Source organism: Lipophrys pholis (genome assembly GCF_963383615.2).
Source record: "Lipophrys pholis genome assembly, chromosome: 12".
Classification (NCBI taxonomy): domain Eukaryota; kingdom Metazoa; phylum Chordata; class Actinopteri; order Blenniiformes; family Blenniidae; genus Lipophrys; species Lipophrys pholis.
In genome coordinates, this window is record NC_137641.1 from 28,904,753 (window position 1) to 28,920,332 (window position 15,580).

Sequence of the window (15,580 nt, forward strand, 5' to 3'; positions counted from 1 at the left end):
TGACCACTTGCTATTTCATATGAATATCTCAATTTTGTGCACTACAATTAAAGTTACACATAAAGACTTTAAAGCCAAAAATGCAAATGAGAATTAAAACAATGGGGCCAGTGTCTTGAATTAAGTGGCTTTTAGTGGGGAGGCTGCAGATTACAACCAATTGAATAGCATTGCAAGCTTACAGGAGAACAAATGGTGGCGACAAAACTTAAAATAACAAAAGAATTCCAAACTTTTTATGATAAAAATGATCAGAAACAGCTTTGTCAGACTGTATTTGCATTTCATTTTCTTCAGCAGGCACATCATAAATCGCCTCTTAAAGTTTCTTTTTTTCACATGTAGAGGAAAAAGTGTTAAATATACTATCTTTGTACTGTATGCCATCAGCTTAGCATCTAATGAGTTTGATCTACGTTGGAATATAAGTCTGGAAAAAGGTTTATTATCAGTTAAATTGCCTGATGTACAAGTCAGAACAGTTTGAAAAACAAAAAAACCGACGTGTGAATGAAGTGCTTTTCAAAACACAAATGTGTTTTATATCTTTTGTTTTTTTCCCCCAGAGGTCTTCAAAGGAGCTGTTGGGGAAGTAATTAAGTTTAAGAGTTTTTCTTTCTGACTGATGTGATGGTTAGAATGAAAGTCATTTGCCACAAATAGTAAAAAAAAAAAAACCCCAACAAAAAAACACTAATTCAAAACATTTGAAAGGCGTCTATATAAACCGAATGGTGTTGGAAACTGTTTGCTGACCCAGCGTTTCTGAACCTGGTACAATTACTCAAAATGACATCCAATTACATCATTTACTATTCTTGGATATCGCCTCCTAATAATACCGAGTGTGTGTCTCAGCAGTCGGTTTACAGCGGAAAATGAAAAATGATGCATTGAAAATTGATTCCTCGCCTCTTAAGACTGCAGGTTTTATTTTTTTTTTGGGGTGGGGGGTGTGGGGGGGGGGGCGTAATATAATCTGCACTTCAGGAAATCCTGGGATGAAATGAAATACAGTAGTAAAGTGGACCCAAATCAAATTCAAACAAAACAGAACAACAGAGGCGAGCTGCTCTGCTGCCAGATGATTTAACCACTCGTGCTGCCAAAGAGTCGCAGCACTAAAACACCGGGAGGGTGTGCGAGTGAAGCCACATTGTGTGTTTGAGCATGTGGTTTGGTTATGTATTTAGGAGTGTGGGTGACCGAGTGTGTGACATACCGGCTCTCCATCTGGTCCAGGTGGTCCTCTCTCCCCGAAGTCCCCCGGAAACCCCTGAGAACAAAGAGAGGAACTTTTAAGTTTGTCTGGCACAAAATCAGACAGCCAATAAAGGTATGCCCTGCTGCTTATTCTGTCTCCATTTATTAACACAGTTATGACTCTGTTTCTGGCCACCTGGTGGAGACAGAAAGCTGGAGGTGCAACGTTTCAACCGAGACAGTAAACGGGCTTATTTATATATTTAGCATTCATTAAACATTAAACAAGCATAACATAGATTATCATTAGTCTTTATATATAGTCTGCACATGTCATAACTGCTCAACAGAACTCAAAATGTCATTTCTTTTGAATGAAGGAAATAAATCATGCAAGGACAAGCAATTTCCCTGACCCCCAGATTCACTTTTTACACCCTCTATGGGAGCTTACTGACCCCCCCGAAAGGCCTGCCCCAAAATCTGTGCTCTGAACACCCTATGAATTTTACTCTCTTCTCAAAACTCCAGTACTCTCTTTTTGCTCAGTTATTATTATAATTCACTGAATTGCGACTGTAATAATGATAATATATTTAATTTATCAACACCTTTCGGGACACCCAAAGTACCCAATGAACAGTTAAAATACAGCTGAACAGTAAAAAACTAAACATTAGAAACATTCAAGGATTTGCAGCAGACAGACATTGTTTAAAATGAAAACTGTCGTTAAAACCTTTAACCCGCTGATAATTTCATCTGTTTGCTGACTTTATTGATTTCTAATGTTGCACTTTTGGTTTTAACACCTAACCTACAACTTTACCAGTTGTAGCTGAACACAAAAAGCGAGAACAAAACAAAACAAAAAATCATAAGAGTGACGTTAAAAAAACTACCTGAAAGAGTATAAATCGCATTACAAGGGTTGTAATTGGACAACAGTGGAGTTTTGATTGCTGTTGCAATAATAACTGGGCAACTATTAATGTTTGAATCATGCATATTTACATTACTACAATCAAGTAGTATTTTTGGGATATTTGTGGCCTACTTGTCATTGTATTCACACAATTACAAAACATAATCTCCTCTAAGAGTTTTCAAGTCATACATTGTTATTGATTATACCCTCAATTTGAATTCCAAAACGTTTGATCCCGACGGAAGTCAAATGAAGAAGAAGAAGAAATGTTGGAGCATTATGCCTTGAAAGTACAGTTAAATGTAATCAAATGCCTGTACTTTGCCCGTTTGCTTAAGTATGTCTTTAACGACAGTACTTTTACGTGTAATTGAGTGTAATGTTCAATAAGTAACAGTGGATGTACAAATGCTGCTGTAATAACAAATTTTCATCGAGGGAGTCTGTGTTTACCTTCAGTACCACGAATAATAATGTGTTGAGGATTTGCGTGTCTCTAATTCCAGAGATAAACTGACAAAGCGAACTTTTACAACTGTTACACAACCAAGCGTGTCCCTCCAGCCACTGAGTCCAATATAACGTGAGGCGATTTGAAATGTGGACCAAATTGGAGCATAATGACCTCATTAAAAGCATTAAATCTATCAGCTGTGGGGTGTAGCTGTTCCACCTAACTTAAGTGCACATGCAGCAGAGAGGGAGAGCGATTATTCTGCCCATTTAGCAGTAAACGAGGAGCTAATGTGAGCCTCGCTAACAGTCTGTGGTGCTGCGAAGAGAAACCACGTCTGCATAAAGCAAGAGGTTCGACAGCACGTCCTCCAGAAACACTCGTAATGGGTAGGTTCTGCTATTCTAGCCTCTGTGCATTGTTTCAAAATGCTTATTACCGCCGCTACCTCCACAAAATGTCAGCTATTTCTGTGAAAGTACAGACGGTTTAGATACACGGCGTGTATATTTATTTTAATCTACGGCTCAGCTCAGAAACAGAGTAAAATGGACTTCTTTGTATTTGAGTTAGTAGTTTGTTTTTCAAGGAAAAAAAAAAAAAAATCACTTGGGGGAGATTTTGACTTTATACTCACAACGTGTTCACCTCGTCCTGAACCTGGTGATCAGAACTGCGGTAAATGCTCTATTTGTACAGATAAAAAAGTGGCTTTATGTCTCTAATAGGTCTCTGGTGCTGTCCTACACCAACTATCCTTATCCCCCAGCCCCCCCAAAAAAATCCACATTAAAGTCAGGTCAAAGAAACACATGAATCTGTTTTATGACTTCAAGAAATTGAGCATACAGGGGAAACCTGTGAAGCATGACAGTGACCCCTAAAAAAAAAAAACCTGAATCATACATCTGTCACCGCAGCCAAACAAACAGAGGACAAATGTGAGAATCCAAAGCACTTAAAAAAAAGAATAAATACTTTGGGGGAAATTCATGTGAGCGTTTAACTGCATCTCTGCATCTGACATGATTTCAAACAAGCCTGTTCTTCGAACATCAAACGGGATCAAACTTCGGCAAAAAACTCGACTGATGGATCTGATAAAGACGACCGCAAAAAACACACACGAAAATCCAGTTTTATGCAAAAAATAAAAAAAATAAAAATTCAAGGTGAAACTGACAACTATTGGCAGCACGCTTTGGAAACTTTTCACTCTGTGCTCTGTTTTAGATTTATATATTACGCCATCGCTCTTTGGTGAAGGATGGATTGTGTGTGTGTGTGTGTGTGTGTGTGGTTGTGTGTGTGTGTGTGTGTGTGTGTGTGTGTGTGTTTCCTCGACAGACTACAAGTGCTCTGGTTCTGCCCATTAAATTTGTTTGGCTCAGGTTCATCTGGTTCTTCTTTCTGCTCCATCCGGGAGGAGAGGACCCGTCTCCGAGGGATCATCTTGTTAAGTGTCCTAGCTTTCCATTTTCCGTATAGGAACGCTGGAAGCAGGAAGACGGGGGATGACGGCGATGGATGCGTTTTCCAGTCGCAGGTTAGTCCAAAAAAAAACAACAAAAAAAAAAGCCACCTGTAGATTCTGAAATCATCCAAACTACACAATGCCTCTGTTGTTCTCCTCTCGACGTCACTCCGTCACTCATTCATTGATAATCTTCTAAAATAGACATACTTTTCTTTTCTCTCTTATAAAGATGTTTGGGAGGGGGGACAAGCGTATGTAAAGCAGATGATTATTAATCATAATAAGTACTCGGCGGATTGGGTAGCTCCAATCTGGTCCAAAAATGTCAAAGAAACCATTGATTGTTTGTTAATAAATTACTTAAGAGTGGTGGCGACAACAAACCACTGAGGTGCAAGTTGAAAAACTGGCATTAGTCTTAAAGTCATGTTGTCAGGGTGAGTTTGTAAAAACATGCATAACATCTATGGGGAAGGTTTTTTTGGACGTATTACAGTATTTTGCATCATTCGGATTGGCGTTATATTGAGATTGTACTAATTTTCAGTAATAATTGATTGGCTTTGCAAAGATATAGCCACAACAAATACAAACTTTAAAATTAATATCTAAAGGTTATTGTGGAACTATTTTACCGGTGCGGTTCATTCTCGATGACGCTGGGCTGAATGCGGTCATGTTTGACACCCCCCCTGATGTAGAGTAACGACCTCCTCATCCCTAAAAGCTCCTCAATTAAAAAACTAGTCGACTTGTAAAGCCTCGATCTCGGCGGACACCAGCTCGCGTGCGCTCAGACTTTTGGCCTTATTTACTGAAAAGCCAATAAGCAACAGCTGCAGGATGATCTCAGCCGTGTGTTTGCTCTCTCTTTTTAAAAACACTCCGTCAAACTGACTTTGAACACTATCTGACACACACACACACACACACACACACACACACACACACACACAGCAGAATCAACGGCTGCCTTCAAATGGCTGGGTTCCATGCTGTGTGTGGGGGGGGGAAACCCCCAAAGAAAGAAAAGAAACCCTTTAACTCCAACAAAAGCCTTTTTCTTGCTGCATCCAAGACCCCGATGTGTGGCTGGTGGGACGCCGCTGTGTTGGGGCTGCAGTGAACCCTCCCAGAAGCCGTGGAAATACTGAGCAGACTCAAACAATGACGTAAATGCCGACCTTATAAATATTCGCATGTGTAGGTGTTGGATTCCTCGTTGAAAAGTGTCAATGCGACACAAAGGAATCCATGATGAGGTAGTGTAAATTAATATTAATGTCTTACTGGGTGAGGGTTAAGGTGAGGGTCCAAACTCAGGATCTGAGTGCAGTGAAACTGTTTTCCCAAGCTTAAGTCATTTTTTTCACCACAAAATTCATCACACTTTAGAAAGATCATCTGTAAAGTATGTTGAGACAAAACTTTACCGGCCTACCCATCTTGCCCCTCTTCCCTGGTTCGCCGGGAATGCCCTAAAAAAAAAAAAAAAAATCCAGACAGGGGAGAAGACAGTGTAGAAGAGGGGGGAAAAAACAAAACAAAGAAAAACAAGAGAAAGTCAGACATTGTGTAAAAAAAACAGCATGTCAAAAGCAAACATAACACAGTTGGCAGTAACTGATCCAAACCCAAAGGACACATTTAAAAAGCCACAGCTCTCTCATCTCCCGCTTCGACAGATGTGAGGAGCAGCTGCCTGCAGCCAATCTCACATTTCTACAGTCTATTATGTGGGAGTTCGGCCTCTATCTCGTTGAGATATCTGTTAATTACACACAAGTTTCTCGGAGAACAAAGTCAAGCATGATCCGCTGTAATTCAAGGTCTGAGCCGCGTCGCCGACTGGGACCAAGACGGGTTTTGATTATGACTTGCCCCGCGCTGACGCAACCCTGGAGCGGGCCATAAGTAGGCTAATTGCTCCGTGTTCTAGACGCTGTACAGGAGTAGGAGGTCTTGATGAGTTCAGGCAGTTGAAAGGCTCTTGAGGGCTTTTAATGTATGACTCATCATTACTCCCACACAACTTTCTGCAGCCAAATCCTGGACAGCTGGGGACCTTTATATCTATTACAACATCAACAACGGGCTGAATGAATTGGCAGACAGGACCATTAGTTAGTTACACTTGGTCATTGCACATTCTTGCAATTCTTTACTTAACAACCAGGCAATCCATCGTCTGATAGTCCCATATTATTACCACACTATATCAGACAACACTTTACTGTCTCTATTTTTTTTGAGATCTCACAGTTAGGCTGGGCTCAGGTCAACCTGGACCATTATCTAATTGAGTGGCTATCGGTTTATACTGTTGGAAAATGTTTTTTCCACGACAACAATCATCTGTCACAATTGCATAAAATTAACTTTAACTGTGTTCTTCTGTCGTGTGCGCCCTCTCCTATCTGTAGATTGTGACAAGGGACGTTATCTCCTTGCAACCATCACGTCTGCAGGTTTAACTTGTTTGTTTGTTGTTTCCTGTCCATTCCTTTTGTTTCTTCTATCGACTAAAGCCTCTACCCCTGAGCCTGGATCTGTAAGAGATTTCCTGTTTATGAAAGAGAGATTTCCTCTTGACCTTGCTAATGCTTGCTCGTGCAGTATGAGTCGTTGCTTTTCCTTATGCATGATATGTACATGTTGTAACCGGTGCTACACACAGTACAGCGAATAAAACTGGATTGAAAGTGGCTGTGAATGAACTCACTCTTTCGCCATCAGACCCGGGCAGGCCGAAAAGGCCAGGGATTCCAATGAAACCCTGCAGGAGAGGACAGGAGAGAGGAGAGAGGAGAGGGAAATGAATGTGAACGGTCGGGTGATCAGAAGAGCCGCGGGAGAAATTAAAAAAAAACAGCAACTCCAACTGGCGTTAGGACTGCGTTTCAGGGGGCCGACGGGTCCAGCATGGATAAGGCGGGCTTCCATGAAGAACCAAGCCATGAGGCAAGTGTATATGCCCATGGACTGCATGGTGCTGGCTTCCACGATGTAGTCCAAGGGCACATACCCTCACGCCAGGGATCTCTGAAGAATGCCAGGACATCACAGTGGGCTGTCAGTGCAGTGGACACACACACACACACACACACACACACACACACACACACACACACACACACACACACACACACACACACACACACACACACACACACACACACACACACACACACACACACACACACACACACACACACACACACACACACACACACACACACACACACACACACACACACACACACACAGAGGGGAAGAAAAACAAAACAAGCACAAACACCACAGTTCAACACCGAAGAGGAACAGTCGAGATGCGAGTTACAAACGAGCACGAGGTGAGCGGGTTTACACATTGTGGAAGGGAGAGGGCAGAGTATGCAGAAAGGTGGCTCAGTGAGCGAGGCAGAGGCGACTTGAATGCCTCCTTAAGACAGCAGGGCCTCATACGGAGCTTAAACAGGAAATTCCAGCCAGTGGGGGCAGGGGAGGCTTTGGAAGCAGCCAAAGGGAGCTGATAAAGAACCTTTATTGGAACGCAACATAAAAAAAAAAAAAATCAGTTTGTGTCCCCGAGTGTGTGTTTCTTTGTTTGTGTACCTAAAGGGTGTGTTTGTGTGTTGAGGCTTATCAACAGCCAGCCTTTTCAATAAGTGTCTGTATGCAGTGACACAATGTTTACACGTCAAGTAAAGGCTTCTAAGTTTAGAGTACTATTTATAGAGATGCACACCAGGCCCGGGTGTGTACGTAGAAATGTGTTTATGTGTGCAGAGGTGGATGCTGATGCACACACACACACACGCACGCACGAACACACACGTGTTGCTTTCATACATGCACTCAGATGGATGTTGTTGCACTGAAGTGTTCATGCATGCTCTCGTGCAGATCAACCAGGTTTCCGTCACATATAAATAGGAATAGTGTTGCAGCCATCGAAGGAGCTGGTTTTATCTGAGATTTACAACTTTCTATAAATACCGAGAGGCAAAAAGTCAACCTGACAGCACTGACTATCAGCATATTACTGATCCTGTCGAACATTAATCGCTCAAACTTGTGCAGAACATTTGATAGAGACGAAGCTGATGTTGTTGACTCTCCTTACCCGCACACCTTTAGGCCCCACCGGTCCTACGGGCCCTGGTAAACCCTGAAAAAAAAGAATTAAACTTTATCTTTTAAAGTTAAACACCCGACTCAGAGTAATTTACCCATGGCAAGCCAAGTATACAACTCAAATAAAAACACAGGTCTTAAAAGCTCATTTGACTTAAGCTGTTTATATGACATACTACCAGAACCCTTAAAAAATGTCGGCTTCCACAACATACTACAGCTCTGCAATAAAAAGTAAATTACAAGGACCATTTCTGTGGCTGGCGTTGCAGCCATGCTAAAGTAAATCAAAATATTCCAATCTCTCTACTCAGTATTTACCCACATATCCCCCCAAAGTCATCTGTTCAGTTTAACCTAATTCCACTTGGCCCTCAGCCCTCGACTCTGCCTCCTGACTACAACTGTACCAGTCACAGCAGAGGATTTACTGCACCTGCCTGCCAGGATAACCTTTGGCACCTGGGCTTCCGACTGGACCAAGCTCTCCCTGCAGGGAGAGAAAAAAAAAAAAGAGAGCAACAGAGGGATGAGGGGATGAGGGGTGGGGGTGGATGATCAGAATTACTGTGATGCAAACACACAGGCTGGTTTCAAAGAGGAAGACGGAGCAGAGGAGATGAAACACGGTGAAATGAGGCAGGTATGTACATGTTTAACCCTTCAGGCGCTGAAGGGACACATGGGCAACCCTTTTCTTTGAGCCATATTTGTTGTAAGGATCTACATATATTCAGAAATACATGAGAAAACAATCCTAAGGAGACGGAATATTCACCTCAAGCCTTAAATGACTTGCATTTGCAGGATAAGGAATCATTTTAGATTAAACAAGATTGATTACAATAACTGTCTGTTGTACGCCGTATGACTGTTTTTATTATGATACTGGTATTTACACATATTTTGAATTTAAGTCTTCTCTTTCTGCCTTTAAACTTTCTCATATATTTAGAATGTGACACATGGCACAGACTGCACCTACATTTTGATTGTAACAACCATTGTCCTCTGTTCTGATTCTGATCTAACAGCCTACCTCTTCTCAAGTTGCAATTTCAATCATGATTACACCAAATCAGTGATGAGAAAAATTCTTGAATTATTCACACTCATGTAAAATAAAATGGTGGAATACGATCTGATTGTTTATTTGATCAGTTCCCAGATCTATAGTTGCATTTTCACAGAACTATTGGAAGAGATGGTATTCAACTATCAAGTACTGTATAAACACCTAAAATGTACTTGATTACAAAACTTCTACATTTATGACATATTTCTCTACATATGCATGTATGCATTGGTAAAATGTAGTGACAATTATAAAGGTAAAGTTCCTGTGTCTTTCTAGACAGTGCTACAATATATACTTTATTCATTGGCTTTTATTGTTCATTTGAACCAAGTTGTGTTATTTTGAAAGGTCATATAAATTCATTATGGGATAGATAAATTATACAAACTACCCACATTTCAAAATATGCTAAATACAATTGTAATTACAAGGAATAAAAGTATAAAACACACATCTTATATTCTGTACGTGCACCTCGACTATATTTAGGTGTTCAAAAGCTGTTGTGTATATGTTAGATACCACGACTGCTAAAAGACTTTTATGTTTTTTTCCTCCACACATTTCAGATGTGGTCTCTGTAGACACCACAGTTGCTAATTACAAGTTCAGTTTGTGTGAGTGTGAGTGTGAGTGTGAGTGTGAGTGTGAGTGTGAGTGTGTGTATATGCATATGCATATGCGACCATCAGAAAACATAACACACATGCACAGAGGCAGGTTGTGTCCAGGATTTACAGTGCACGAGCATCCATGTATAACTTCCTTTGACACGCTGTGGACGTGCAGCCGTGCACGCGCTCTCCCTCTCTTGGATAAATATTGTGCATAACGCTGCCAGTTAAGGGCAGACAAGGATTTGGCAAAGTTTTGGAGCTTTTAACTGGCCGGTGGCGGCGGCAGCGGGAGCGGGAGCGGCAGCAGCAGCGGCAGCAGCAGCGGCAGCAGCAGCGGCAGCAGCAGCAGCAGCAGCAAGGAGTGACTCCGAACACGGCCAGTGGTGTATTACAGTAACAAAGAGTCATCAGCACTTTATGCACACCAGCTGGGTTCTGCTTTCAATAAGTGGAGAATACGCAGTGCCAAACAGTTGTGCTTAATACTCAGTCAGTAGTGCTACGGTGACTCAGACTCGAGACCAGAGTTGTGGTCATCATCATCCTCATCAGCAGCAGCAGCACTGTGGGAAAGAGGGGGGCGTTCGAGGATGGACAGAGTGGGAGGACATAACAGACAGAGAGAGAGAGAGAGAGAGAGAGAGAGGTTCCTGTTCTCCGCCGTGCGTGGTTTGGGAACTCCTTCGGCTAAAAACATCATCGTGGAGATGGGGTTTTACTTAAAAGTGTGTGTGACAGTGAGGAACATGTTCCACTTTGCTGTTCATGACTCAGGTCCTTTCCTAATACAAGCAGTCGTCGGACCGGGCCAGACTGAAAATAGCTCTGCGTGTGGAGCGCCACACTTTCAACAGTCACGTTTCCTCCCACTTAGAGAATGAAAGAGTCCATTGACACTGATTTTCACAGTTGAAAAACAGAACGGCAGATAGAGGAGAGGGTAAAGTTTGAGCAGAACTAATGGAGCTTCGGTTTAACGTCCCGTAAGAGAGTCTGAACGACAAATGACAAGTGGCAACGGCAGATCCCGAGAAACGAAAACAGACAAAGGGAAACGTTCTCCAAGGCTGCAGCATAACGAGCCTTGAGTGTGTCACTGTTGGCCTACTTGGCTTGTTCCCGTTTCTCTTCCCTCTCTTTTTCTCTCTCCTTGGCATCACTTTCTGATATCCTGGAGAGCATCGCTGCAGCGCAGCACTTTTGGCCAGATGTCTGTCCTCACTAGTGCCTCGTAACAGGCTAATCTAATCTGGCCGCACTGCAAGCATGCTTTGGTGCGCGCACACATCCACACAAAGTCTGAGAGGTCAAGCGACCTGGGAGTCGTCGGCTAATCGGGACGTTAAAGAATGAGGTGGCGAGGAGGAATCGGGGTCGACGCGGACAGATACAGCCAAACTAAATCCTGCAAAGTACAGGTAACGTGTAATGGTGATTTTGATTTGTTTGAGCAGCTGTGCACATTTTAAAAAGGGGGGGAACAGAAAGTGAGTAATGATAAAGGGTAGATAAAGAGAGGAAGATACTCACAGGCTCTCCGGGGAGTCCAGGAGGACCAGGGTATCCTTTCTGTCCCTAGAGAGGCAAAATAAAATCAGACATAAATTAGTGTGGGATATCAATGAAAGAAAGAAATGCAAGGCAAACGAGGGAGGGGACCGTCTTCGCTGTGTGGGAAGTTTTCTGCAGAGTGCAAATATGCATCTTTAGCCCTAACGGCACACAACATTCAGTGTCACATGTAAGGAATCAATCGGCACTTCTGTCAAGGGATCAGACTTTCCACTGGCTGAGTTCACAGAGTAAATGGCGCTGTAGGAGCGGGTGCCAGGATCCTGGCATGTTGAGGATATAAATGCCTTCCTGTTTGAGTCAGATAGCGCTTCCCTCCTCCTGCATGCGCAGCAGAAAAACAACAGTACAAGACAGCCTGACTTAGTGCTTGTCTCAAGCTTTTGCTGACTCCAGCAATGCAGACCCCCAACAAAGAGAGGAGAAAAACTAAATCAAAGGATGTGTGTGTGTGTGTGTGTGTGTGTGTGTGTGTGTGTGTGTGTGTGTGTGTGTGTGTGTGTGTGTGTGTGTGTGTGTGTGTGTGTGTGTGTGTGTGTGTGTGTGGGTGGGTGGGTGGGTGGGGGGTGGGGTGGGGGGTCTTCTCAGACCACAGGTTGACAGAATAAGAGAGAGAGCAAAAGAGACAGAAAGAAGAGAGGGGGGGCATAAAGTAAAAACAGACAGTGAAAGAAAGGAAAGACTCCCGTTGTCCCGTTTTTCCTAAACCACAGCTCCGAAACACGGAGCCAAGAGTCGTGGAGTTCCTGTAAACCATCCCTGAGCTCCGTCATCTGACAGCAGCAGGAGAGGAGGACGCAGCATCCCTCTTCCCATCGTGTTACATGACCACTCTCACAGGCTTCATACCAGCACTTTAAACTTCTACCGGCAGTATTAAGTCCTTCATTCTGCACTTTTAGAGCAACTGTGTCAACAACAGGGTTTTTTTTTTCTCCACCCTGTTGTAGAAGAAATAAAACAAAGGCATAACTTCCATGATTTGTTAAACTCAACATCCCAGACTCAATTGGCATATTTGTTCCCTGTATTTGTTCCCTGTATTTATTCCGTGAATAAAGCTTTGTTTTGGAGAAACAGGCCATGAAAACATCAGTACGAGGCCATGCTTGGCGCTGGGATGAAAATACACGAGTAATAGGTATGAAACAAATAGAGTAGAGATGTCATCGGGCTGCTGTGATGCAGCAGCGAGAGCCTGGTGTGTGTTTTCCATATTTATGTAAAAAGCCTCAAAGAAGAGGGTGGATCAACGTCAGGACACACAGTCTGTGAAAATTTCCATTTGGTATTTGAAGCTTCACGAGGGTGGATCGTTGGGAATATAGTAATCATTAGTTTGTATATTAATATATGTTTGATTTCATGTGTTTCAGACGATTTTTTGGCCTTTGGCTCGATTTCCATCTGCGAATTTCCCTGTGTTTCATCCCCAGTCATGACCGAACGCATGCTTTCAAGACAAGTAGTGACCCAGTGTGTTTCTCAGGCATATTGACGTGTGTGCTCGTACACAGCAACACAAACACGCATGCACAGGATACACGCAGACTCCAATATCCCACCTTATTACATGGCTTACTTATAGCACAAACATGTGTAGCAGCTTATGTTCCCATGCTGTGAGGTCCGGACAAACCCACACACGGTCCCGGGTATCAGCCCTACACCCTCAACCTCCGCTGGGCCATCTCGGATCTTATGAGCCTGCTAATGAGAACGGGCATTCCCATCGGCCGGGCCCGTGTTCACAGTGCCACTTGTTTAATGAGCATGTGTGTTCAATCAGATAAACTCAGCAGAATGCTTTTCATTTACATCGGCCTAGACCAACACCCCCCCAGAGAACGCTCAGAAGCGAAATAAAAGACATAGTGTCTGCCGATGACAGCCCGCTCTTCACACACTTAAACTTTCAAATGAGCGCAGACCTTGCGTCTTCTAAGAGCGGCGCAGCGACAGATAGTGTGTGCGTGTCATGTAGTGTGTGTGTGCCTCCGCTGGACGGTCAGCCGGTGGAAAGAAATACACCTCTCACCTCATTAATCTGAGCTTTTCATCTTTCCACCTTTTAAGCCTCCTCAAACGGCTCTGCAGCCTGGAGCCAGATGATTGCTCCCGAGTAATCGTCCGGCTCCATGTATAACTGTACGTTGTGTCTCACCGGGGACTGAAAACAAACTATTTCACAATCTCAACTGCACCATTTAGTTGAAGTATGCCCAGCGGAAAAAAAAAAAAAAAAAAAGCTTCTATGTCTCATCATCCCTGTCTGAACCGCAGCCTCAACCCCCCTTGTTTGCTTTCATCCAGTATCACTATTAAACCCACTGCTGCTGCTGGAGGACAGAGCAGTGATTGCTCGTGTGCGCTATTACTCGTGAAACACGCAGAGAAAATGATGGTTGATTTGAATTCTTCCATAATTGCGACGACGATGAGCATGCACAGTTGTTAGTGTGGGAGAGTAGAAAAGGGGAGCTCAACGGAAAGTCTTTGGTTTGGAACCACTCATCGGGAGCTTCGGACGGATTAATGCCTTACGATAAAATGGCACGCAAAAACACCGAACACGAGTATGATTAATGCAACGTCTTGCCCCAGCAGGGGGGAAAAGAGCACATTATATCAGACTAGTTTGCATTCGGAGGGTGCTCGTGTTGGGAGAACTGTGGTTTGGGTGCTGTTTTAAAGGAAAATCACGCAAACGAGTAAACAGCAGCTGGCATGAGAATTAATCTATGGAGCGTTTACATGCACACAAGTACATTTTTGTTGTTGTTTTATTTTTGTGTGCCATGCTATATGGAAACTTAGCCGTGCCAGAGCGACCACCCGACCATTGCTCCCCGTAAAGTCATCACACATGTCTGTATGGCACATATGTGAAAAGCACATGTAGACTACTTTTAAACATGGGCCCTGCATGACGCGTCTCTAGACAGTCATCATTTCCCACAACATTATATACTCACCGCCGAGTGTTGATGGGTTCGGTCGTGGCCGTCTGGCTTCATATTGATTTTTATAACTAATTCCATTATGACTTGGTCAGTCTCTGATGTTTATGTTTATTTATTATGTATGTATTCCAAAAGAAGTGGGGTTACATGGCCAGTTACTTCAAAAAGTAACTCTTCTGTGGGTCAATTCAATCACTGATTCCGCTCATTCATTTAAGCTTTTTTTTTTTTTATTCAGGTAAGTCCAGTCATTTTCTTTCTTTTTTTCTTTTTAAAGCTTTTTAAGCATTTCCCCCCCCCCCCTATTCATAGTGATTTTATGTATTTTTTTCCCATTTTAGTATTTTTTTTAAAGCCCTTTTTAGCCAAGAGTTAAGAGTCGTTTTGTTGTTTTCTGAACGCTTCAGGGAAACACTACAGAGCCGCAGGTTGAGGACCAATGCCCCATACAACAGAATAAAGAAATATAACAAACATAAAGTGAAGCATGTCACATTTTCCTCATGTCCAAGTTAAATCTGTCAAATAATTATCAAAAATTCCAGGTGGTCAGACGTATTAATCATTTTCCGCGCAACAACCAGAACTACTCTTGAGTAACCAGAGTCATCACGGAACACTGTGATGTTTTAGGGAAACAGATAAAAAAAAAATAAGAAAAATGTGGTGAGGGAATGAATATTTTTAAGATCTAAGAGTTGAATGAGAAGACAGATATCACTGCGGTTTGGTGAGATCAGCACTTCTGTCCGACCGTGCGGTTATAAAAACCCTGAAAAAAAGATAGTTACGATGCTACCAGATATTAAGCCTTGGCTTTCATGTTGAAAAAAAAAGCACAGACAGTGTGAAAGACAGATGTAGAAAAAGGAGAAGCAGCAGGTCAGTTGGAAGACACGGAGGGATGGAGGCGGTAAGGTGAGGCCTGTAGTGCGGCCTTGTTCTCGTAGTTGAGGTTTGGCCCGGAGCAGGTTCCCTCTGCCTGAACCCGCCATACTGAAAAGCCATTCACACTCTCGCTCAGTAGAACAAATGTTGTACAGAGCGGAACACGCTTGGCTTGTCTGACGGTGTAAAAATCGCACACCACTATCGCACTTTTAAAGCGCCGCTGCTTTCCCCATTAAACGTTTTCCACGGAAAACCGGCAG

General features: G+C 42.9%; 1 protein-coding gene across 1 annotated transcript in view; it reads right to left on the reverse strand.

The window, feature by feature from the left end:
- The window catches only part of col27a1a (collagen, type XXVII, alpha 1a), a 74,574-nt gene that overhangs the window by 28,614 nt on the left and 30,380 nt on the right, over positions 1-15,580 (reverse strand). Inside the window, exons 8-13 of the mRNA XM_080476934.1 lie at positions 11,425-11,469; positions 8,636-8,689; positions 8,189-8,233; positions 6,785-6,838; positions 5,496-5,540; positions 1,223-1,276 (exon numbers count right to left, since the gene is read on the reverse strand). Coding sequence (XP_080333060.1) covers positions 1,223-1,276; positions 5,496-5,540; positions 6,785-6,838; positions 8,189-8,233; positions 8,636-8,689; positions 11,425-11,469 — 297 coding nt within the window. The remainder of the gene's footprint in view (positions 1-1,222; positions 1,277-5,495; positions 5,541-6,784; positions 6,839-8,188; positions 8,234-8,635; positions 8,690-11,424; positions 11,470-15,580) is intronic.